This window comes from Tachysurus fulvidraco, chromosome 2 (genome assembly GCF_022655615.1).
Source record: "Tachysurus fulvidraco isolate hzauxx_2018 chromosome 2, HZAU_PFXX_2.0, whole genome shotgun sequence".
In the NCBI taxonomy this organism is placed as follows: domain Eukaryota; kingdom Metazoa; phylum Chordata; class Actinopteri; order Siluriformes; family Bagridae; genus Tachysurus; species Tachysurus fulvidraco.
In genome coordinates, this window is record NC_062519.1 from 39,095,993 (window position 1) to 39,121,029 (window position 25,037).

Here is a 25,037-nt window from a genome sequence, read left to right on the forward strand (position 1 = left end):
ACAACACACAGGAAAGCAGAGTAACTAGAAAAAAAATCAGAAGTCTACAATAGAGGATTAGCACAAGATAAGAGTTTTATGATTTGTTTCTCCAGTTAAACCATTGGATACTTTTTCCTAGTCATGTACTTTTAAGTCTTCAAGGCCACAAAAGAGGAAAAGAAGTAAAGGAGGACAAAGAAAGGAATATCCCTCTACTGCAGGCTATGCTGACAAAGGTCTACTCGACCCGTACTTCTTTAAGTAGGACACGTTGGTTTCAGCATTCCTCACAGACATATAAGCCTGGATGAAGGATTGCCATCTCAGCTCAACCTTCAAGGTACAAAATCCCTTTGACTTAATACTACATCACTCTCTAGTTTGTGGGTACGACAATCAAGGTCAGACCAGCTAACATTCATATGAGCTTTTTACACTTGAATCAGGTTCCACCAGGGTCAGTGTAAACTCCAGGTAAACAGAATCCTGGATTATCTTTGTGTGACGTTTCACACTGCTCATACTTTATCAGGGGTTAACAATTATACAGTGTCACATATTTTCCCCTAGTTCCAATGTCATGGTTATCACATGATATTAGGCATGTGTTGTTCAATCTATGACTGGGTGTCTGGTACTAAGCATCTAGTTGTACATTTCTAAAACAATACACTCTAAAAATCTCACATCCTCTACTGATCTTACAGATTTAATCTTTATAATATAAAGCTGATAAAAAAAAAATAAATCTGTTGGAATATGTGACCCAACCTCATCTGCAGGCACTTGGCAGTTCAAAACTCTTCATGGTTCTTCGTGCTTTTTGACCTTTCTAAGACTTTTACCAAATTTCCAAGATTGCTTTTCATGGAATTTTTAAAGATCATTAACCGCACCACAAATTTAGCATCTTGAGTCTTACTTTGCCAACTAATTATTCGTACTTTCTCCAGATTGTTTTCCGAAATCTGAAACCTGTCCATTTTTGGAGACAGACGACTTACAGAACTGCGAGTGGGGTACCATTATTTGTTAGCTTTGTTTGTCTGCTAACTAAAGTTATGATTAGGCAATGTTTTTGGCCTGCCACTTATAACATATCAAACAGCATGTATATATGGCATTCGAGGAATCTTCCTCCATGTATTATAAATTGGGAATTCATGACAGCTAATTTATGGCAACTGCAATTGGTCTTTTGAGTGGAATGCATGGGTCTGTGTGAAAACACCTATTATTATTTCTTTCAACTATATTCCTCATGTTTCTTTTACTCCAGTCTATGTGCTTGGGACTCTCTCAGTGTATCTACATGTAGCTTTGTATATTATATATATATTGCTCTGCAGCTCTTATATCTTTGTTGTCATTTACCATATAGATGCTTGGTTTGTATCCTGCCTCACTTGGAGGTTGCGTCGAATAAAAGTGTTTCCCAAAGGAAATAAGTATAAATGTAAATGTACTTCCAGCTGAAAGGATGTCATTTTAGACCACAAAGCAGTTTTTGGCTCTCGTGACTTTTGTAACCCCACAGAAATAATTACAGGATAAAGAAATGTCCCACACATGCATACAGAAACATGTGGAAGACATAGTGTAGATGAGGGCCATGATTTTACACCCACAAATACACAGACACACAGACACACACAAACACACACACACACAGACCAGTTTCTTACCTCGTCTGACCAAAAAGGGTTTGGTGTAATCCCAACTGTCGTTGTCGTTTCTGATGACGTTGAGGCGTGAGGGCTAAAATGAGGGAGGGAGAGAGAAAGCACAGCGGCAGTGCATGTGTGTTAGGCTCCACCGGTGTGTGTGTGTATGTGTGTGACTGTGTGTAAGTGTGTGCTGGAGTATGTGTGTGTGTGTGTGAGCGCTGCAGATTTACCCGAGCGTACTCGATTTTCAGTGTGCAGCAGCCGGCGTATATGTCGGCTCCGTTGAGGGCCGCTTTGGCCTTCTGGGCATTCTGGACCGATTCAAATGTGGAGGACAGCCAGTCAAGGAAAATCATAACAAACCCCAAGTCACTGCAGGCATGTGAGCATTTAGGACTCAAGCCACGGAAAAACTAGGCATGAACTGATAACTAGTTATGCACGTCTGATTTCAATTTGAAAGGCAAGTGTAAAAAAAATAGACAGCATATTTTGGGCAGGAATTGTGTGCTCTCAAAATATACCCAGGGAAAAGCTTTCTTTAAAAAATCCCGATGTTACTGTGAACTGAGAATTTCAAAGCAGAAAAGGTGAATAATTTGGTTATACACAACCCTAAAGAAGATATGTCTATGTATAGTATTTGTATAGTACTTGCTTTATGGTTTGATTTCACAGTGCACATAATAATAAAAAACCCTTGTCTAAAAATCACCTGCAAAAACGGAGCCAGCACTAACTAAATAATCATTTGTACATGATAATACATATTTTAAGACATTCAGTCTAAATATTCAAAGCGCAAGGCATTTCTGCAGCGCCGATCGAAAAAAAATTCTCCGTTGTTCACTTTCTCACAAGAAACTTTCAAATGTTTCTATTATTATTAACGCTTCTGCAATAATAAACACAGACGTGTGTAAAATGAAAGATTAACAACACGTCTGGCAAGAACAGAGAAAGAAAGATATACTCTCAACACAAGCACAAATCTGTGAGTAAACAAAGGCAGGGGACAGTAATCCAGAGACACAACAATGTGGGCTGTATAGTGGCCAGACAAAGTCAAAGCCAAAGCTAACGCTGTCTAAACATTTTGCAAGTCCATATGCTCAAGCCACTGTTCAGAAAGGCATAGTTGGAAACATGGAGGCAAAGCTAAGCAAGATTTCTACAGGGGCAATACTGAAGTCTCTTCTGGCTTCCGTATAGTTTGATGGGCTGTAATATGGGTATGCGAGATACAGACTGTAGCAGTATAACTGCTAATAAAGCTCAAATACCTCAGGATATTCACTATGTAATATCCGTCCAAACGCGAGTAGCTTTTGAAGCTACTGTGTAAATTAGAGCAAAATCAGAGAGGGCACTTTTGATGAGTAACCTACATGCATGAGACTCAGATGAAAAGAAACGTCATGTTGATGAGATTTTTTTTCTCCCTCAGCAAAAGTTGTATCCCAGTGAAGCTGAGCAGCTCATCAGTGTTAGACTTCACTTTGTTCAGTTCATGTTGGCCTCAATAAATTTGCACAGGGCCTGCTCAAGACTTAAGGGGGTCTAGAATCTGTTATCCATTCCAGAGGCAATATCAAAAATAAAACCTTAGTAAATAGACAATAAAATGCAAATAAGCTAAGTATAACTTCCTTACAACAACGTAGTGGCTGAAGCAATGGATTTGCATTGATTTTAAATGCTAGTGCATATTTTACATATAATCGAAAGTGAACGTAATGTGAAGGGAATATGGCCAAAAAAGTTTGTGGTATATTTTGGTCAAAGCAGAGCTTTCTATTTTCAAAGTAAAGCCAAACAACCTCAAGAAATTTCATGATCAATATGTTTACAAGAGAAAAACCTAAAATGGAGGACAAGCTAGACTAGTAAGCCAATTTAATTAAGACACAACTTGTCTATTGTTGTGAGGTCCCACTTTAACTGTGGCGTCTTACATTTGTTCATATAGATCAAACCTACAATGAAGTAAAAATATGTAGATCCTCATTAATGCTGCATGTAATTAAACAAACCAAAAGCAAAAAAATGATGGTTTTAATTAGCATAGCTAGCCACTAGCCAGCTAGCTATGCTAATTAGCTCACCATTTAATATTGTTTTGTCCCATCTGAGAAGCTAACAATTGCTCATCTTATCTCCAGAGTTAAAACAATCTCTATTTAATTCATTATTACTGATAATAATAACTCTAGACTTGATAGCAAGCTAGTTAGTAACTATTAGCTAGGATTGGACAGTAACAGTACGTGAGGTACCTTTTGTTAATATTAGCGCAACATACACTCTGAGCAGCTATTTTCTTATCCCAGGGTATAATAAATACACAGAAGAGAATCTCATGCTAACTTAGATAGTTGAATTCAATAAATTTCCATGTTTTAATTCTGTGATTATTTCCACACAAACATAATCCCCTCTTTCTCCTGCATGCCTTTTTCCAATAAGGATATTCCACCATGGCCTGAATTCCGTTGCGCTTGAAGATGACGATACGTAGCACGTTGCCGATAGGGTTGCACACTGTGTATAAAACATCCTGTAACATGAAACAGAAGAGCATGCCAATTCAGAAAGCAGAAGTACTTGATACCTAATCATCCACAAAGAGTGTTTCCATAAATCACACATAAGTACGCAGTGAGTAGACTTATATTAGGTTGGATTCAGAACAGCAAAGCCTCTCATCAGCTTATTAATCAAGCCTGGTGCCTTTTGATATGCAGATCTATTTCTATTGAAAGCTCCACACCACTTAACCTGGCGGTAAAGCAAGGCCTATTATCTAGTCTTGACTGTGTCTTTTCAGGACACTGATCTATAAGGGGCTTCGTCTGGTGGCTCCTGAAGCCGGAATTCACATAATGATGATCAATGAGATTTTCTCTGACTAGCCATTAGTGAGATTACTGCACTAGATGATTGTCATCGTTAGTACCTTTGTTTCGTTTTCAGGTCTCACCGGCAGGCTTGAGACAAGGGACTGAGTTAGGCTTCGAGGCTGTTAGTTATTGATTCTGTATTGTTGTTGAAACCCTGGTGATTTAGCAGCGTGTTGGAGTTGAATGTGTGCAACAGTCACGGCAACCTGGTGTGATTTGAACGGATTTAAATTACTGCATGGACACACTTCTCAATTTCTGCCTCAGGTTTTTCACCTTGAGGTACTGTAATCGTTCATCTGTGGAGATTGTTCTTCCATCTTTGGCTTTGATGGCCAGATGGATTAAAAGGTTCATCTGGTCACATCATCCATAATCTTTCAGGTTGACTTTCAAAGCAGAGTTTCGTTTTCTTTCAGTTTTTTTATCTTTAAAGGTCATGACATTAAACGTGTCATGAAAATGTTGCAGCATGCTGTGAGATAAGGCAGAATGCAAGCACTTGATTTTTAATTGAGGGCAAAACGAGAAAAGTCAAGGTCAGGGTCTTTTTTGGGGGTCAAAACACAGACAGGACTGACTAACAGCTGATCTAATTGGGGTCTAACACAAAACATTGCATTGAACCATTAAACAAATGTATGTGGTGCTTACTGCCATGGGAACCTCAATGCAAAGGAAGGATCATTTCATAGGCCATGTCCACACTAATACGTTTTCGTTTCGTTTTATTATTTTTGGCCTTTCGTCCACACTGTGACGGCGTTTTAAGTCAACGTAAACGTAGCTGTTGGAAGATGCTCTCCAAAGCGGATAAATTTGAAAACGCCGTCTTCGCGTCTTAGTGTGGACTGTGAAGACGAAGTCTTTTGAATACTATGACACATTTTTAGGCATGTGATGCAGTCGAAAGCAAATAAACGCCTAGCGGAAATGACGCAGATCGAAGCTTTACTCATGCGCAGTAGGGAGATGTAAGCATTTTCATACATTTCAGTGTGGATGAGCAACTTTTGGAAAGCGTTTGAAAATGATAATGTGGACGCGGATCGTTTTTTAGACGTAAACTCCGTTTTCAAATATATCCGGATTAGTGTGGACATATCCATAATCATATCATCTTAAGGCTGAATTTTCACACCTTTCAGGTCTGTAAAGGATTGCCTTTAGATTCCAAACCTCTACATGAACCATTAAGTTTTTTGAAAACAAAGAAACGAAAAAAATGTCACTATTAAGTCTGTTTAAGTAATCTGTATATGATGTGACAAAAGGCTCAGAATACGATGGCACAATTTCAAAATTTTAAAATTACAGAATTTTAAATGATTTCTAGACGAATCCTAGATGAATCCTTTACCTTACTTTTTTGTTTGAATGATGTTTCTTTATACTGTACCTAGACACTTGATGTCTGCCTTAATAATCTGGGACATGTTTCTGTTATTGTAATGCTACCACTACATGTCACTTATCAAATTAATGCATTGTTAGAAACAGATTAAAAGATTTTAAAACAGATTGTCAGGTTCTGGAGTTACTTGTAAAGAATCTGCTCAGTCAAACAGAACACGGTGCATTTCACTGGATGACACTCACTGTAGTGATGGGGTAGAGTGGGTTCTGAATGGAGAGCAGCAACACTTTGTTTCCACTGTTGGGGTCGTCTGCGTTTGTGGGCCGTGTGATGCGCTTGCTGGTGGAGTAGTTGAAGTAGGCTTGTTGTCCCGCGATGTAGACAGCCTCTCTGGAGCCACACGCCACGCAACGGTCAGCGCTCTCGACGTCCTCAAACTCCACCAGAGCCTGCCTCTTAAACGGCATCATCATCACGTAGCTGCAGGGAGACATGGGAGAAGAAAGCATTTTATATTATTCTTTAATCCTCCTCTCCTCTCTGTACATAAAACTAAATTTAATGACATATGGATCGCATTTAATTTAGGACCAAAACTTTGGCCAGATGGATTTTGATGATATGGCAGAAGGCTGATAAATGAAAGATCACAACAGTCAGTGAGCTGTGAAAATACATGTCTGTTCTTCTCTGTACACCTCCGAGATCAGAGACAGAGTGTTGCTTTGCATGACATACAAATAATTTTGATTATAAGATTTGCATCCTCTGCCCATCCTCATGATTAAGTGGTCTCGGAGTCATGCTCACGACATAGATTCTGACTCTGAATCTTTCTTTGGGAGCTCCAAGATCTTTTGAAGAACCGCATTTAAAAGACTTTCGGCTTTATCGCTGTAGATATGTCCCATACGGAAAATTACCACAGGATTCTAGTTGGAAACTTTAATGCGAGCCCAGTAAAAACTGGTGAAACATTTTGGATTTTAATGGTTTAATGTGTTGTTCTCCACATGGAATTTATCCTTAGAGTTTATACTATATTTTTATAGGTGAGTCTGTTATGTAGAATATACATCATACAGACATTATGCAGAATCAGTGATGTTTTTAGAGTTTGATTAGAACTGGGCCACAAGTCCACTATCTATCGATATATATTCATTATTTATTCGTTCACTTATTCATTTATTCCTTCGTTTTCTTTAACCACATTATATAACCCACGTTAATGTAAGAATGATTTTATCAGTTGAATTTTCCAAAATTGCCTTAATAAGTGACAAACTCCATATTTTTTCTATTTTTATACCTCAGGACTGAATGCCAAATCAGAAGAGATAAGCAAGCCTTCTTTTAGCAGTAAACAAGCTATTCGTTCTTGATCAAATCTTTGCCTATATGTAAATAAGAAAACTACATACAAATGAACATACTTCTCATTAACACAGCGATAAGAGTTAGCCAGGTAATTACCTCCCCTCAGCCCTGTTATCCTGATTGTATTTAATCATGCCTTTTTAACTCACTACAACACTAAATCAATAAGAACCCTGAGCTTGTTTCTTTACAACGAGACGGTTCCATCTGGGGTAATAGGAGACAATGACACCCGAAGTGTGTTGCTTATGTCCAGTTTATTCCGTTGTTTTGTTTTGGTTGCCGTCACTGCAGAAAACCCCGCTTCACACAGATAGGATGTCGGAAATGGTGATAGGGATTTAAGTGCTGTGGTGACAATCTGAGGGTATTCCGCCATGACTTTAATCCAGAACACCGACAGAGTTTCTAACTTCTAACGACGTCTGTTTCGTGCTCATTTTTGCTAATATGTGGGTTAAATTTGAGCAAACACAATATACACGTACACCAAGCACTGTTAAACATGACAAAGTACCGGTGAACAGAGAGAAGAGCGATACACACCTTCTCTCTCCACCAAAGCTACAACACCACTGCCGCTCGCAGCCGCTCAGCTCCAGACGTCACTTAAACCCGGACCGATATCATATTTTGCGCCTGCGCGGTATCGGTGCGGCTTTAGGTGACGTCTCTCAGTTAACCTCTCGTCCATGGAAAGACGGACAAACCCCAGAGAAATACACCACAGTAAATAAAATGGAAATAATTTAATGTTCCTTGGGCGGCCCGGTACCATTTGGTCCACAGACAGGGGGTTGGGGACCACTGCTTTATACCACATTTCTGTTGAATTCTCAAAAGTTCTTCTAATGTACAATCATTTCTATAGTGACGGCTTGTATTGCAAATTAAAGGAGCTTGCATTTTGGACATTCAGCCTAAATCTAACAATGAAAAGCATCTAGTTGTTGATATGGAGAGGATTTAATCACATCAAACATTGAGAGGAACTGTTTATAGCTGCTATAACATAATAAAATAAAAATGCATGAGATGTTCTTTAATAAAATTTACCTTAGTAACCAAATCAGAAAACTTGATATGAAGTGAAAACCTGCACTACTCTTCTGTAATGTGTTTAATTCCTTACATGAGATCCTACAGAATTGACAGAAATTTTATTTTGGCACCATTTGGGCTTCATGTGCATCCCAAAGACATGTTGGGTTTCAGACAGAAGAGTACCAGGAATCCTCATAGGGTTCAGTATATACAAAAAAAAATATTTCACATGATTGCAGCATCTCATCCTGGAGCCTTAACTGGTACAATTTGCATTGGAAGCTCATGGAAATCCTGAGGAAAGGGTAATGGTATTTGCATAGGGGTATTTAAATTGAAATTTACACCAGTGCAAATCTGAGAGTTGAACAGTCATCACACCAAACTGAGATCATCTCTTCTTTAAATCGACTACTGTTCTTTTTCTTCTCTTTAGACTAATTACTACTTACTGTACTTCCTGTTTCCTGCATTTAGCCTCCATACTCTAACTCTCTATGCAGTCTTCGGTTAACGTGACACTTCTGGGAAGTTAAATACAATGTCACATCCCTGCCGCTTCCTATAAGACCTTCTTACAGGGTCCTAAAAATACACTAATGCGCAACTCTATTTCCACTCTGCTGTACCGGAAAGAAGCATCGGGCCTAATCCCGTGCCATCCGATACCCTCCGAACATCATTATCACACGCTGACCTTATCCAGCATATCTAATGGCAGGGGTTGAGTGATCATAATGTTTCATGATACAGTACAGCTCAACTGTTTTCCTGGATATCTCTACAAATCTCCTAAACACTTTAAAATTCATTGTATATAACCGGTATGTTCGGTTTGAAAAGAAAAAAGGAAAGAAAAAACTTTAATGTTGAATATTCAAAGCTCAATATGATTTTTTTTAAACAGAGGACAGGACTTATAAATTATCATCATCATAATTTGTTGTTAATTTTGATTTTGTTACAGCAACTTTGACCTAACTGAAGTTAACCTAACTGAGTTTAACCTAACTGAATTTTTTTTTACGGCACATACATGGTGTTCTGTTGTAGGGAAATAATCAACAATGTTCTCTGACGCAGAACATGACACAGGATTAGTTTTCCTGCAAAAACAAATCCTAAAATGTTTTACTTTTCTTATAACAGCAATCTGCTGCCAAACTTTATATTCAATTATATTCATTTCCAAAATACTTGACCATATCAACACTTACATTTATCATCCAACAAGTACCTCTAAATGAGGAAAACCCCCCCCCCCCCCCCCCACTAGGTCATGGCCTTTTCATAGCCAGATTCTGAATATGTGATTTCCTGAGCAATAGCTGAACTCTGGTTTTTATATATTATGGTTTTTACTCTGGTTTTTATATATATATATATATATATATATATATATATATATTATATATATATATATATATATATATATTATGTGTGTGTGTGTGTGTATGTGTGTGTGTGTGTGTGTGTGTGTTTGTGTATATATATATATATAATGTATATAAAATCTTATATAAAGCTCTATGATTTTAAAATGTCTTTTCCAAGTACCATAGAAAAAAAGAAGAAGTTGGTAAGGGAACTAGCGTTTAGAGCTGCAGAGTGTCTTTAAGAAATAAAATATGTTTTTTAATCATTCATTCATTCATTCATTCATTTTCTACCGCTTATCCGAACTACCTCGGGTCACGGGGAGCCTGTGCCTATCTCAGGCGTCATCGGGCATTGAGGCAGGATACACCCTGGATGGAGTGCCAACCCATCGCAGGGCACACAGAACCCCCGAGGCACGGGGAGAACATGCAAACTCCACGCACACAAGGCGGAGGCGGGAATCAAACTCCCAACCCCGGAGGTGTGAGGCGAACGTGCTAACCACTAAGCCAGCATGCCCCCGTTTTTTAATCATTTAGAAATTAATTTTTAAATGACTGTGCTGTCAGAGAGGAATAGTTAACACTATGTGAGGTGCGACTCGTAAATTAAAAGATCTAAATCTTAATCTAAACATGATCTACAAACATAACATGAGTTATTACAATCATTTCATCTGTCTTGAGCTCAACTCTAGTTCATAAAACTCCCCCAAACAAGTTTGTTTTAGATAAACTGAGTTTATTAGTGCACTATAGCCACTGCCTTCATCGGACCCTTATTACGAGTCCATTGATATTCATTACATCCAGTAGATGCCAGTTTCAAAGAAACATCTTTAAGTGTATGAGTAATTGATTTAAAAGCTTTAGTTTACATTATTAAAACCTTACGCTCAACATTCTGTATCAGTGAAGAAATATCATTAAGATTTACTCCCCTATTTGTCTCTAGAATTTATTCGCTTACACCGTAACTGCGCTGTTTGAGCAAATTGTTCTCTTTGATTTCCCCGATATATTTGATCAAATGAATCCGACAGATCTGTTTGATCCCATCTTCTCACTGATGTGATCTCACTGATGTCCCACTGATCTCATTGTTTACAATGATGCTTTGATCTATTTGATCCCACTGATCTCATTAATTTATTTGCCCCCAGTGGTCTTATTAATCTATTTGATCCCACTGATACTATTACTCTTTTCTATCCCTTTGATCAAAATGATACAACGGATCTCATTAAACTATTCGAACCCACTGATATTATTAATCTATTTGATCCCACTGATCTCATTACTCTATTCAATCCCTATGATCTATTTGATCCCACTGATCTCATTAATCTGTTTGATCCCACTGATCTCATTAATCTGTTGGATCCCACTGATCTCATTAATCTATTTGATGCCACCGAGCTCATTAATCTCATTATTTTATTTGATCCCTCTGACATATTTGTTACAGAACAAACTTCAACAATATTTTTTTACCAGATGTTTCCAAACTTCTCCAGGGCCTCCACCAGGTCAGCTTCCACCACCGACTCACACAGTCCCCGAACATGGACCACAGGGGACGGCGCAATCCTGTGGGTCTCATCTCCATTATCCTGCAAACCAAAAGCATTTTGTTTAGGAGAGAAAATATTAAATGAACACAACAATAGCGTATGTTAATAAGAGCAGCAGTTATCAACGCTACTTGCCTCGGGAGCCACATTAATCGTAAAACTGAAATGCAGTTTAACTTTCCAAACCTTCTCATTTGTTTCAGGATATAAACAGCTCAGTAACAGGCAAGGCCGTGTTCATGCAGTAACACGTTAAATAAATGAGCTTTTCATTTCATTTTAAAACCACACAAATAAATACTAACAGATTACAATCCTCCAAAAACAAAAACACTGCATTCATCATCTTTACTTATGACTGCAATTATGGAATAATATTCCTATACGGAATAACAGGAGGTACTAGACTCGCGGAAATAAAAAAGAAAAAAGAAAATAAAGAATAGGATAGTTGACAATGAGAAAACACAAGGAAATCTATATTTTTATTGTGTTTAAAAATACATTTTGTGCATCAGTGTTTAATGTGATGCTAAAGATGCTACTCAAACGACAGCTTCGTTAAATGCTGCATTTTATATCGTTCCATCATACTGGTATTTCTGTGAGAGTCTTCAGCAGGAAGAGAGCAAGGACAGTCATCAGCCTTGGAGCTTCATGGTGTACGATCTAAACACCGAGCCCAGACTGAGACGCAAACCTTCACCGAAGTCTTGTAGGAAGCCTCGTGAACATGAATACAGTGTGTATCTGAGCTCTGAGAGAACGAAGTGACAGACTGAATGATACACGCTGCGTTAGAAGCAATGCAAAGCTGCTGGTTATGTAAAGAATTGTGTGTGTGTGTGTGTGTGTGTGTGTGTGTGTGTGTGTCAGGAAAGAAGGTGAACACTGAACTAATGGAGCAGAAATATAAATGAAAGCAATATGTTTCTTGTCATTAACCCAGTCTTCACTACACTTCCTGATTAAGTCACAGCAATAGCCACTGGCCTGTCAATCAACTCGTTTGAGTACGAAAATTTTAAATGATATTAACGTTAATTTTTAAATTAAAAAACATGACCGATATAACAGAAAAACAATGGGATTAGAAAAACAAAGAACGGGATTAGTAAATGAGCTTCTCTTTTTTAATTATAAAGGTTAAAAAGGACAGGAAGACATACATATAGCATGAACTTCTGATCTTCTGAACGTGACTATGAGTCTCTCTCTCTCTCCATCTCTCTCTCCACACCTCTGTTCTTTGCTCAGCCTTCAACAAGCCACAAACCCCGGTGCATCTCTGAGCAGGATTTTCCGTCTCTGCAGACGTGTAAGGGCCGAGCTGCAGAGACGCAGGCCACGGCATCACAACCTCTCTGTCTATCTGAGACACACACTTCCGCACTAATGTGTCTCAGAGCAGTCAACAGTCTCACACACACACACACACACACACACACACACACACACACACACACACACACACACACACACACGCTAATCAAATCAGCACTGAGTCAGTTATATTTACAGCAGTGTACTCTCTGTTCTGCCTTTCATCCTTTTATGTCAAGGACATTTCATCCTCAAAAAATTCAGCACAGCGCAAAATCCTAAAACATGCCTTAATATGTACAAAGGCGACTTTGCAGGATGCGGAGGACGGATTCTGATTGGTCCGAAAGATTTGATTAATGTTCTTTAGCGGCAGGTCTGACAGCAGCACTGACTGCAGCTCTATGCTAACACTGATAATTACTGTATGGTGAAATTTTCTATAATGACATGTTTTCCTGACATTTTCTGAAGGATCCTCCAATTTCAGTGCTTTTCCTTCATGACAAAGTCTTTAGGAAAGAAGATGTTATATTTTCCAGTTTAGTCTGCAGCTATTTCTCACTTCTATAGCAAAAGAGATAACAGGAAGTTCTTTCCGCAACATTGAATGTGACACCTTGCTGCTTCATAATAAAAAAAAACAAAAAAAAACTAGTGATCATTTTTACTGTAGAAGAAAGAAAACATGTTCCATGTCAGGCTTCAACACATCGTGGATTATATTCCTCTAATATCTTGTATATTTTGTTTATTTTGTTTACTTGTATATTGTATAGATTTATTTATCCTGCGTTCTCTTAAAGCAGTCTGTTGTAAACGACAAAAATAATAATGTTCCTTATTTTTATTTTTTTTATCTTAACAGCATGTAGCATGTTGTGTTGTGTAGGTAGAGAAATTCTTTATTAACTAGCTCTCATGACTTGAACAAATAATAAATAAATAATAAATAATGAAAAGAAAAATAATATTTTTGAGCTATCTTTATCTTTTAATCGTCTGGTGAGGGCTTAGAAATGAGACCTGATGAAGTTATTATCCTTCAATTACTGAAGGGCACAAAAGTCAAAATCTGAAAATGATAAAAAATGACTCAGACTCTACAGAATATGATGAAACATTTGAATGTGTCAGAATAGCCTTCGGCATGCTAATGGTATTACAGAGGTCTGGAAGCTCATTGAAATAATGTCAAAATGTCTGTAGAAAAAGAGTTTTGGAATAAAATCAGATTGAACTGAAAGTTTCATTTCCTTGTGAATAATCTGTTAAAATTCAGAAAGGAGAAAAAAAACCTCTCAGAAAAATAACCTCTCAGAAAATTTCACAATTACTGCTTATGTTAATATTTATTTATATATTATATATATATATATATATATATATATATATATATATATATATATATATATATATATATTTATATATAGATTTTTAGTGGTTATATATATCCTATATATAATATATATATATATATAATAGATATATAATACGATATATATACATATAGTATATAAATTCATACGTATCTAGATATATATATATACACGTATATATAGATATATATATATATAGATATAATATATATTATACGTGTATATATATTATATATATAATATTATATATATATTATATATATATATATATATATATATATATATATATATATAGTGAAAGAAAGAAAGAAAGAAAGAAAGATAGAAAGAAATAAATAAAGAAAGAAAGTGTTAAATTGTAGATATTGTAGTGAACCCAATTGTAGATATTAAAACCATAAAATGTCTACAATTGGGTTCACTACAATATCTACAAATTAACACTACAATATCAAATCTATCACTTTCTTTCTTTCATTTGGAATGTGAAAATAATATTACAAAAAATGTATACTTGAATGTGACAGAATAGCCTTTGGTATGCTAATAGTATTACAGATTCAGATTATTTTATTTATTTATAATTTATAATTTATTATGTTAATAAATTATTTATTAACACATCTAAAAGTAATATTTGACACAGAAAACTGTAGATCTACTTGTGTACAAGTTGTACTCGCTAGTATATTTAAATATAAAGTTCGCTTTCCTCTAAGCTTGCTTTAGCATTCTTGTAATAGACTTTGATGAACTGTACGTTTTTCGAGCAATAACTCTGAGCTCCAATGTGTTACCGTGAGGATTTGTTCAGATCCACATCACCATCACTAAGCCTGAGTCAATCATTTTATAAGCTGACTGTGGTATTTATCACTCTTTACTTTTTTCTGTTTCATCTGCAACCACGATCCATATTAAATCTACATCTAGCGTTTTAGGTAATGGCAGCAAAACGGCGACTATCCTGCGCTCCATCGTCATTACTGTCACCATCAATGACGACTCATGCATCGTGTCTCCATAGAGACGGTCCCCATGGCACTGAGATCCTTTGATTATAAAAGTCCTCGCTGGGTTGAAATAAAACAGAAATAATAAAATGAGACATGTTTTCATCATGGACAAACATGGGATTGTGCGCTTTTTGTGAAAAGCACATGTTTTTAGTTGAATAAGAGTGACCTTGATTTTATACACTGTGTTTGTATGACCAAAAGTTTCACAAGTACATGCCTGTCATTTTATTTATTTTATATTTTATATTAAGGGCAAAATAGTTCTTGAGTTAAAGAAGATGGGGTATTATGATGGAGTATAACCCAGATGGGGTATAATTTACATTTACTTTTACAGCATTTGGCAGATGCCATTGTCCAGAGCGACGTACAAAAATGCTTTTAAGTGTCTATCATTGAATACATTAACTCTGGTTCACAAGGTTACAGACTTAAGATACCATACCTTAAGATACCTAAAACATGTTTTTTTTAAACACACACATACAACAAACAGAGGAGAAAGTGCTAGTTCAATGAAGAAGTAGGTCTTCAACTGGAGTTTGAAGATAGTAGCTGTCCGAGCACCAAGAGGTTCATTAAAATGATGGGGTATAACCAAAATGTTGTATTATGATGGGGTATAACCCAAATGGGGTATTATGATGGGGTATAACCCAAATGGGGTATTATGATAGGGTATAACCCAGATAGGGTATTATGATGGGGTATAACCCAGATGGGGTATTGTGATGGGGTATAACCCACATGGGGTATTATGGTTGGTTAAAACCCAGATGGGGTATTATGATGGGGTATAACCCACATGGGGTATTATGATGGGGTAAAACCCAGATGGGGTATTATGATGCGGTATAACCCACATGGGGTATTATGATGGGGTATAACCCAGATGGGGTATTATGATGGGTATAACCCAGATGGGGTATTATGATGGGGTATAACCCAGATGCGATGTTATGATGGGAGTATAACCCAGATGCGGCGTTATGATGGGGTATAACCCAGATGGAGTATTATGATAGGGGTATAGCCCAGATGGGGTATTATGATATAGGTATAACCCAGATGGGGTATTATGATGGGGGTATAACCCAGATGGGGTATTATGATGGGGTTTAACCCAGATGGGGTAAAATGATGTGGGTATAACTCAGATAGGGAATTATGATTGGGGTATAACCCAGATGGAGTATTATGATGGGGGGTATAACCCAGATGGGGTATTATGATGGGGTATAACCCAGATGGGCTAATATGATGGGGTATAAAGCCAGATGGGGTATTAGGATGGAGGTTTAACCCAGATGGGGTATTAGGATAGGGGAATAGCCCAGATAGGGTATTATGATATGGGTATAACCCAGAAGGGGTATTATGATGGAGGTATAATCCAGATGGGGTAAAATGATGTGGGTATAACCCAGATGGGGTTATAACCCAGATAGAGTATTATGATGGGGGTATAACCCCATATGGGTATTATAATGGGGGTGTAACCCAGATGGGGTAATATGATGGGGTATAACCCAGATGGGGTATAACCCAGATGGGGTATTATGATGGGGGTATAACCCAGATGGGGTAATATGATGGGGTATAACCCAGATGGGGTATTATGATGGGGGTATAACTCAGATGGGGTAATATGATGGGGTATAACCCAGATGGGGTAATATGATGGGGTATAACCCAGATGGGGTATTATGATGGGGGTATAACCCAAATGGGGTATAACCCAGATGGGGTAATATGATGGGGTATAACCCAGATGGGGTATTATGATGGGGGTATAACCCAGATGGGGTATTATGATGAGGGTATAACCCAGATGGGGTATTATGATGGGGGTATAACCCAGATGGGGTAATATGATGGGGTATAACCCAGATGGGGTATAACCCAGATGGGGTATTATGATGGGGGTATAACCCAGATGGGGTAATATGATGGGGTATAACCCAGATGGGGTATTATGATGGGGGTATAACTCAGATGGGGTAATATGATGAGGGTATAACCCAGATGGGGTATTATGATGGGGGTATAACCCAGGTGGGGTAATATGATGGGGTATAACCCAGAAGGGGTAATATGATGGGGTATAACTGAGATGGGGTACCATGATGGGGGTATAACCCAGATGGGGTATAATGTCAACATTTAAAATAAAGTTAGAACTAGGGCCAAAATGATAATTGAATTAAAGTTAAAAGTATTTATTTAAAAGTATTGCGATATCTTCCTGTAGAATAGACTGTTGTTCTGGGGAAAGGTGTTTGTATGTGAGGTGTTTGTATGTGAGGTGTTTGTATGGGAGGTGTTTGTACAGTATGTGAGGTGTTTGTATGTGAGGTGTTTGTATGGGAGGTGTTTGTACAGTATGTGAGGTGTTTGTATGTGAGGTGTTTGTATGGGAGGTGTTTGTACAGTATGTGAGGTGTTTGTATGTGAGGTGTTTGTACAGTATATGAGGTGTTTGTATGTGAGGTGTTTGTATGTGAGGTGTTTGTACAGTATGTGAGGTGTTTGTATGGGAGGTGTTTGTACAGTATGTGAGGTGTTTGTACAGTATGTGAGATGTTTGTATGGGAGGTGTTTGTACAGTATATGAGGTGTTTGTATGTGAGGTGTTTGTACAGTATGTGAGGTGTTTGTATGTGAGGTGTTTGTATGGGAGGTGTTTGTATGTGAGGTGTTTGTACAGTATGTGAGGTGTTTGTATGTGAGGTGTTTGTATGTGAGGTGTTTGTACAGTATGTGAGTTGTTTGTATGTGAGGTGTTTGTACAGTATGTGAGGTGTTTGTATGTGAGGTATGTGAGGTATTTGTACAGTATGTGAGGTGTTTGTATGTGAGGTGTTTGTATATGAGGTGTTTGTACAGTATGTGAGGTGTTTGTACAGTATGTGAGGTGTTTGTATGGGAGGTGTTTGTATGGGAGGTGTTTGTACAGTATGTGAGGTGTTTGTATGTGAGGTGTTTGTACAGTATGTGAGGTGTTTGTACAGTGTGTGAGGTGTTTGTATGTGAGGTGTTTGTATGTGAGGTGTTTGTACAGTATGTGAGGTGTTTGTATGTGAGGTGTTTGTACAATATGTGAGGTGTTTGTATGGGAGGTGTTTGTACAGTATGTGAGGTGTTTGTATGTGAGGTGTTTGTACAGTATGTGAGGTGTTTGTACAGTGTGTGAGGTGCTTGTATGTGAGGTGTTTGTATGTGAGGTGTTTGTATGTGAGGTGTTTGTACAGTATGTGAGGTGTTTGTATGTGAGGTGTTTGTATGTGAGGTGTTTGTACAGTATGTGAGGTGTTTGTATGTGAGGTGTTTGTATGTGAGGTGTTTGTACAGTATGTGAGGTGTTTGTATGTGAGGTGTTTGTATGTGAGGTGTTTGTACAGTATGTGAGGTGTTTGTATGTGAGGTGTTTGTACAGTATGTGAGGTGTTTGTATGTGAGGTGTTTGTATGTGAGGTGTTTGTACAGTATGTGAGGTGTTTGTATGTGAGGTGTTTGTATATGAGGTGTTTGTATGTGAGGTGTTTGTAGCTTGATTTACATCTGAATTTGTAAAGAATCCAACAACATTTGAAAAAAGGGCCCAAAAAATGGTATTAAAATCCCTGTGATTAATCAGTGTAGATGTTGTAAACAATGTGCAAAAGATGTGAGAACATTTTAATATGCTCCAAAAATAAAGGAAACAACAAATTTGTCCAAAACAAATGTTTACTGAATATTAATTCATTACTAATTGACTAGTCGATGAGGCGAGTGCGTCTTGGCTACACGTTGTTTGCTGTTGTGATTGTTTATTTTTGTCAGTTATCAGTGGAGGATTTCGAGTCAGGTCACACGCCTGCAGGGGTTTTTTTCACTGCCCGAAGAGGGAGCAGTCTCTTAAAATTCATCGCTGTGTTCTCTCGCCTGAACTGTGGTGTGAATTTTGCTGTTGAGAGAAGAAGTTGCTCTTGTTTTTGTCTGAGGTTCTTCTCGATCCTCCCACTTCTCTCGATCAAATCTCAGCTCGGCTCAGCGTTGGTTCAAAAAGAGGAGAGGATCCGTATCTCGATCGTCCTAATAGCACACCAGAGACTCAGAGAGCTGGCGCACCAAACCCAGTCTAGAACAGTCCCTCGTTTCTCAGTCTTTCCGTCATCAGCTCACTGTTGCACTCTCTTCATGTCACACTCTATCCCTGTCACATTATCCTGTTGTCTCACCAGTAACACTCTCTCCCTGTAACCCTCCCTCCCTTTCACACTCTCTCAATATCACATGCTCTCCCAGTAACTCTCCCTGTAGCACTCTCTCCCTGTAGCACTCTCTCCCTGTCGCCCTCTCTCCCTGTAGTACTCTCTCCCTGTCGCACTCTCTCCCTGTAGCACTCTCTCCCTGTAGTACTCTCTCCCTGTTGCACTCTCTCCCTGTCACATATACTCTGTAGTACTCTCTCCCTGTTGCACTCTCTCCCTGTCACATATACTCTGTAGCACTCTCTCCCTGTCGCACTCTCTCCCTGTCGCACTCTCTCCCTGTAGCACTCTCTCCCTGTTGCACTCTCTCCCTGTAGCACTCTCTCCCTGTAGCACTCTCTCCCTGTAGCACTCTCTCCCTGTAGCACTCTCTCCCTGTAGCACTCTCTCCCTGTCGCACTCTCTCCCTGTAGTACTCTCTCCCTGTCGCACTCTCTCCCTGTCGCACTCTCTCCCTGTTGCACTCTCTCCCTGTCACATATTCTCTGTAGCACTCTCTCCCTGTTGCACTCTCTACCTTTAGCACTCTCTCCCTGTCGCACTCTCTCCCTGTCACACTCTCTCCCTGTTACATATTCTCTGTAGCACTCTCTCCCTGTCACATATTCCCTGTAGCACTCTCTCCCTGTAGCACTCTCTCCCTGTAGCACTCTCTCCCTGTCACATATTCTCTGTAGTACTCTCTCCCTGTCACATATTCTCTGTAGCACTCTCTCCCTGTCGCACCCTCTCCCTGTAGCACTCTCTCCCTGTAGCACTCTCTCCCTGTAGCACTCTCTCCCTGTCACATATTCTCTGTAGCACTCTCTCCCTGTCACATATTCTCTGTAGCACTCTCTCCCTGTAGCACTCTCTCCCTGTCGCACTCTCTCCCTGTAGCACTCTCTCCCTGTCGCACTCTCTCCCTGTAGTACTCTCTCCCTGTCGCACTCTCTCCCTGTCGCACTCTCTCCCTGTTGCACTCTCTCCCTGTCACATATTCTCTGTAGCACTCTCTCCCTGTTGCACTCTCTACCTTTAGCACTCTCTCCCTGTCGCACTCTCTCCCTGTCACACTCTCTCCCTGTTACATATTCTCTGTAGCACTCTCTCCCTGTCACATATTCCCTGTAGCACTCTCTCCCTGTAGCACTCTCTCCCTGTAGCACTCTCTCCCTGTCACATATTCTCTGTAGTACTCTCTCCCTGTCACATATTCTCTGTAGCACTCTCTCCCTGTCGCACCCTCTCCCTGTAGCACTCTCTCCCTGTAGCACTCTCTCCCTGTAGCACTCTCTCCCTGTCACATATTCTCTGTAGCACTCTCTCCCTGTCACATATTCTCTGTAGCACTCTCTCCCTGTCGCACTCTCTCCCTGTCACATATTCTCTGTAGCACTCTCTCCCTGTAGCACTCTCTCCCTGTAGCACTCTCTCCCTGTCACATATTCTCTGTAGTACTCTCTCCCTGTCACATATTCTCTGTAGCACTCTCTCCCTGTAGCACTCTCTCCCTGTCGCACTCTCTCCCTGTAGCACTCTCTCCCTGTCACATATTCTCTGTAGCACTCTCTCCCTGTAGCACTCTCTCCCTGTCACATATTCTCTGTAGCACTCTCTCCCTGTCACATATTCTCTGTAGCACTCTCTCCCTGTCACATATTCTCTGTAGCACTCTCTCCCTGTCGCACTCTCTCCCTGTAGTACTCTCTCCCTGTCGTACTCTCTCCCTGTAGCACTCTCTCCCTATCACATATTCTCTGTAGCACTCTCTCCCTGTCACATATTCTCTGTAGCACTCTCTCCCTGTCGCACTCTCTCCCTGTCGCACTCTCTCCCTGTCGCACTCTCTCCCTGTCGTACTCTCTCCCTGTAGCACTCTCTCCCTGTCACATATTCTCTGTAGCACTCTCTCCCTGTCACATATTCTCTGTAGCACTCTCTCCCTGTCACATATTCTCTGTAGCACTCTCTCCCTGTAGCACTCTCTCCCTGTAGCACTCTCTCCCTGTAGCACTCTCTCCCTGTAGCACTCTCTCCCTGTCACATATTCTCTGTAGCACTCTCTCCCTGTCACATATTCTCTGTAACACTCTCTCCCTGTAGCACTCTCTCCCTGTCACATATTCTCTGTAGCACTCTCTCCCAGTAACACTCTCTCCCTGTCGCACTCTCTTCCTGTCGCACTCTCTCCCTGTCACATATTCTCTGTAGCACTCTCTCCCTGTCACATATTCTCTGTAGTACTCTCTCCCTGTCGCACTCTCTCCCTGTCACATATTCTCTGTAGCACTCTCTTCCTGTCGCACTCTCTCCCTGTCACATATTCTCTGTCGCACTCTCTCCCTGTCACATATTCTCTGTAGCACTCTCTCCCTGTAGCACTCTCTCCCTGTCACATATTCTCTGTAGCACTCTCTTCTTGTCGCACTCTCTCCTTGTCGCACTCTCTCCATGTTGCACTCTCTCCCTGTCACATATACTCTGTAGCACTCTCTCCCTGTAGCACTCTCTCCCTGTAGCACTCTCTCCCTGTCGCACTCTCTCCCTGTAGCACTCTCTCCCTGTCGTACTCTCTCCCTGTCACATATTCTCTGTAGCACTCTCTTCTTGTCGCACTCTCTCCTTGTCGTACTCTCTCCCTGTCGCACTCTCTCCCAGTAACACTCTCTCCCTGTCGCACTCTCTCCCTGTCACATATTCTCTGTAGCACTCTCTTCCTGTCGCACTCTCTCCCTGTCGCATATTCTCTGTAGCACTCTCTTCCTGTCGCACTCTCTCCCTGTCGCATATTCTCTGTAGCACTCTCTTCTTGTCGCACTCTCTCCTTGTCGTACTCTCTCCCTGTCGCACTCTCTCCCAGTAACACTCTCTCCCTGTCGCACTCTCTCCCTGTCGCACTCTCTCCCAGTAACACCCTCTCCCTGTCGTACTCTCTCCCTGTCGCACTCTCTCCCAGTAACACTCTCTCCCTGTCGCACTCTCTCCCTGTCGCACTCTCTCCCAGTAACACTCTCTCCCTGTCGCACTCTCTCCCTGTCGCACTCTCTCCCAGTAACACTCTCTCCCTGTCGCACTCTCTCCCTGTCACACTCTCTCCCTGTCACACTCTCTCCCTGTCACACTCTCTCCCTGTCGCACTCTCTCCCAGTAACACTCTCTCCCTGTCGCACTCTCTCCCATCGCACTCTCACTGTCACACTTTCTCAGTGTCGCACTCTCTCAATGTCTCACTCTCTCTCTCTCTCTCTCTCTCTCTCTCTCTCTCTCTCTCTCTCTCTCTCTCTCTGTATGTCTTGGGTCTAGACTTTTCAAAATCCCAAAAAGAATCCTTAGTACTTGGTACTTAAAGCCTGTCATTTTTACACCTGACACTTTTACCATTATTTATGTTAAAACATAACCTGAAAGTGTTCAACTACATTCAAGTATTTTTCTTAGATTTTGTAGGAATTTGTGAAACCTGGAGCATCCACAGACCGTGTGTACGCCTGACTAAACGTGCAACCTGCGTTCTTTGTTTCATTCTGCACGCAAAAAATCACGCCTGCATCCTTGTGCATCTGCACCAGCCTGAGCCTCGCCATGTTTACACGTTCTCTCGGGTAACCTGACTGCTCGCAAAACATAATTTCACCAATGACACTTTTATTAATCCCTCTTTTCTCCCTTCTCTTTCTTTTTTCAGCGGTGAAATGGAGTTATGATGGCGAGCGGCGGTGTCTAGCGGCAAGCCCGGCTCTTCTTCCCATTAATCCACCATATAATCCACTGCAGCTCGCCCGGCCGATAAGGAGCAATGTCAGACGAGGTTAACAAACTCCCCCTCATCACTTTACCCCTCCCAACATACCCCCACACACATACAGGGAGAAAATGAAAGGATGAAAGAGGGTTGGTTGAAGGAGAGAGAGCGAGAGAGAGAGAGAGAGAGGATGTGTCACAAAGAAAGGAGGAGAATAAATAGGACGATAAATATTCCAGGACGAAAGGCGAAGGCAACGGCATCGGCCCACAAGGGCCCCTTCATAAAAAAAGAAAATTGCACCGAGAGAGAAAGAGAAGGATAAAGAGATGTCTAGTTATGTTTCACTTCACAGGACAAAAAGTAAATTGTGCTGTAAAATCTGTTGCTGCTCATCAGGATCGAGTTCGGAGGCCATTAAGTGAAAGTTGATTAGTTCGGACCAGAGCGATCAGAGCTTCGGAGCACTAAAATAACTTTATTTATGCTGCTCAATTCATTACAGCTGCATTCTCTCTAATGTTCCTAATGACAAAAAAACCACAACATAACGCAGTAGTGAGCCAGACAGAGTTTACTACATAACAAACACAGAATATTACTGAAGAGATGAGTGAGTCTGAGCCAGAAATGGACCAATCTGACAGCAACAAACCCAACCTAGAACATTCCATCGTCGCACTGTCCCCTTGTCACACTGTCCCCTTGTTGCACTCTCTCACTGTCACACTCTCTCCATCATTGCCCCCCCGTCATACACTCCCACTCTCTCCTTTTCGCACTATTCCAATCTCACTCTCCCCGTCACACTCTTTGATCCGGTCGCACTCTCATCTGTCTCACTCTCTTACTCTCTCCCTGTCACACTCTCCTCTGTCTCACCCTCTCACTCTCTCCCTGTCACACTCTCCTCTGTCTCACCCTCTCACTCTCTCCCTGTCACACTCTCTCCCTGTCACACTCTCACACTCTCTCCCTGTTGCACTCTCCTGTCTAACCCTCTCACTCTCATCCAGTCACACTCTCCCCCTGTTGCACTCTCTCACTCTCCCTGTCTCACTCTCCCTGTCGCACTCTCTCCCTCTTGCACTCTCCCTGTCTCACTCTCTCCATGTCGCACTCTCCTCTGTCTCACTCTCCCACTCTCTCCCTGTTGAACTCTCCTCTGTCTCACACTCTCACTCTTTCCCTGTCGCACTCTCTCACTCTCTCCCAGTCGCACTCTCCCCCTGTCGCACTCTCTCACACTCTCCCTACCACACACTCTCCCTGTCACACTCATTCCCTCTTGCACTCTCCCCATCTCACTCTCTCCCTGTTGCACTCCCCCATTGCACTCTCCCCATCTCACTCTCTCCCTGTTGCACTCCCCCATTGCACTCTCCCCGTCACACTCTCTCACACTCTCCCTACCACACTCTCTCCATCACACTCATTCCCTCTTGCACTCTCCCCGTCTCACTCTCTCCCTGTTGCACTCCCCCATTGCACTCTCCCCGTCTCACTCTCTCCCTGTTGCACTCCCCCATTGCACTCTCCCCGTCACACTCTCTCCCTGTTGCACTCCCCCATTGCACTCTCCCCGTCACACTCTCTCACACTGTCTGCCACACCTCTCCCACACTCATTCTGCACTCTCCCCGTCTCACTCTCTCCCTGTTGCACTCCCCCATTGCACTCTCCCCGTCACACTCTCTCCCTGTTGCACTCCCCCCATTGCACTCTCCCCGTCACACTCTCTCACACTCTCCCTATCACACTCTCTCCCTGTTGCACTCCCCCATTGCACTCTCCCCGTCACACTCTCTCCCTGTTGCACTCCCCCATTGCACTCTCCCCGTCACACTCTCTCCCTGTTGCACTCCCCCATTGCACTCTCCCCGTCACACTCTCTCACACTCTCCCTATCACACTCTCTCCCTGTCGCATTCTCCACGTTGCACTCGTTCTCTTTCGCACTCTCTCCCGTCGCAACTGAATTTGAATTTGTTCAGCATTACAACCGAGGACACATTTTTCAAATGATTTACGTTTATAAAACATGAGGCATTCA

General features: G+C 40.9%; 1 protein-coding gene across 1 annotated transcript in view; it reads right to left on the reverse strand.

The window, feature by feature from the left end:
* Nucleotides 1–25,037, reverse strand: part of LOC113646685 (heterogeneous nuclear ribonucleoprotein L-like) — an 80,241-nt gene that overhangs the window by 19,816 nt on the left and 35,388 nt on the right. The window contains exons 2-6 of the mRNA XM_027153105.2: nt 11,204–11,322; nt 6,149–6,386; nt 4,121–4,206; nt 1,880–1,976; nt 1,668–1,740 (exon numbers count right to left, since the gene is read on the reverse strand). Of these exons, the coding sequence (XP_027008906.1) occupies nt 1,668–1,740; nt 1,880–1,976; nt 4,121–4,206; nt 6,149–6,386; nt 11,204–11,322 (613 nt within the window). The remainder of the gene's footprint in view (nt 1–1,667; nt 1,741–1,879; nt 1,977–4,120; nt 4,207–6,148; nt 6,387–11,203; nt 11,323–25,037) is intronic.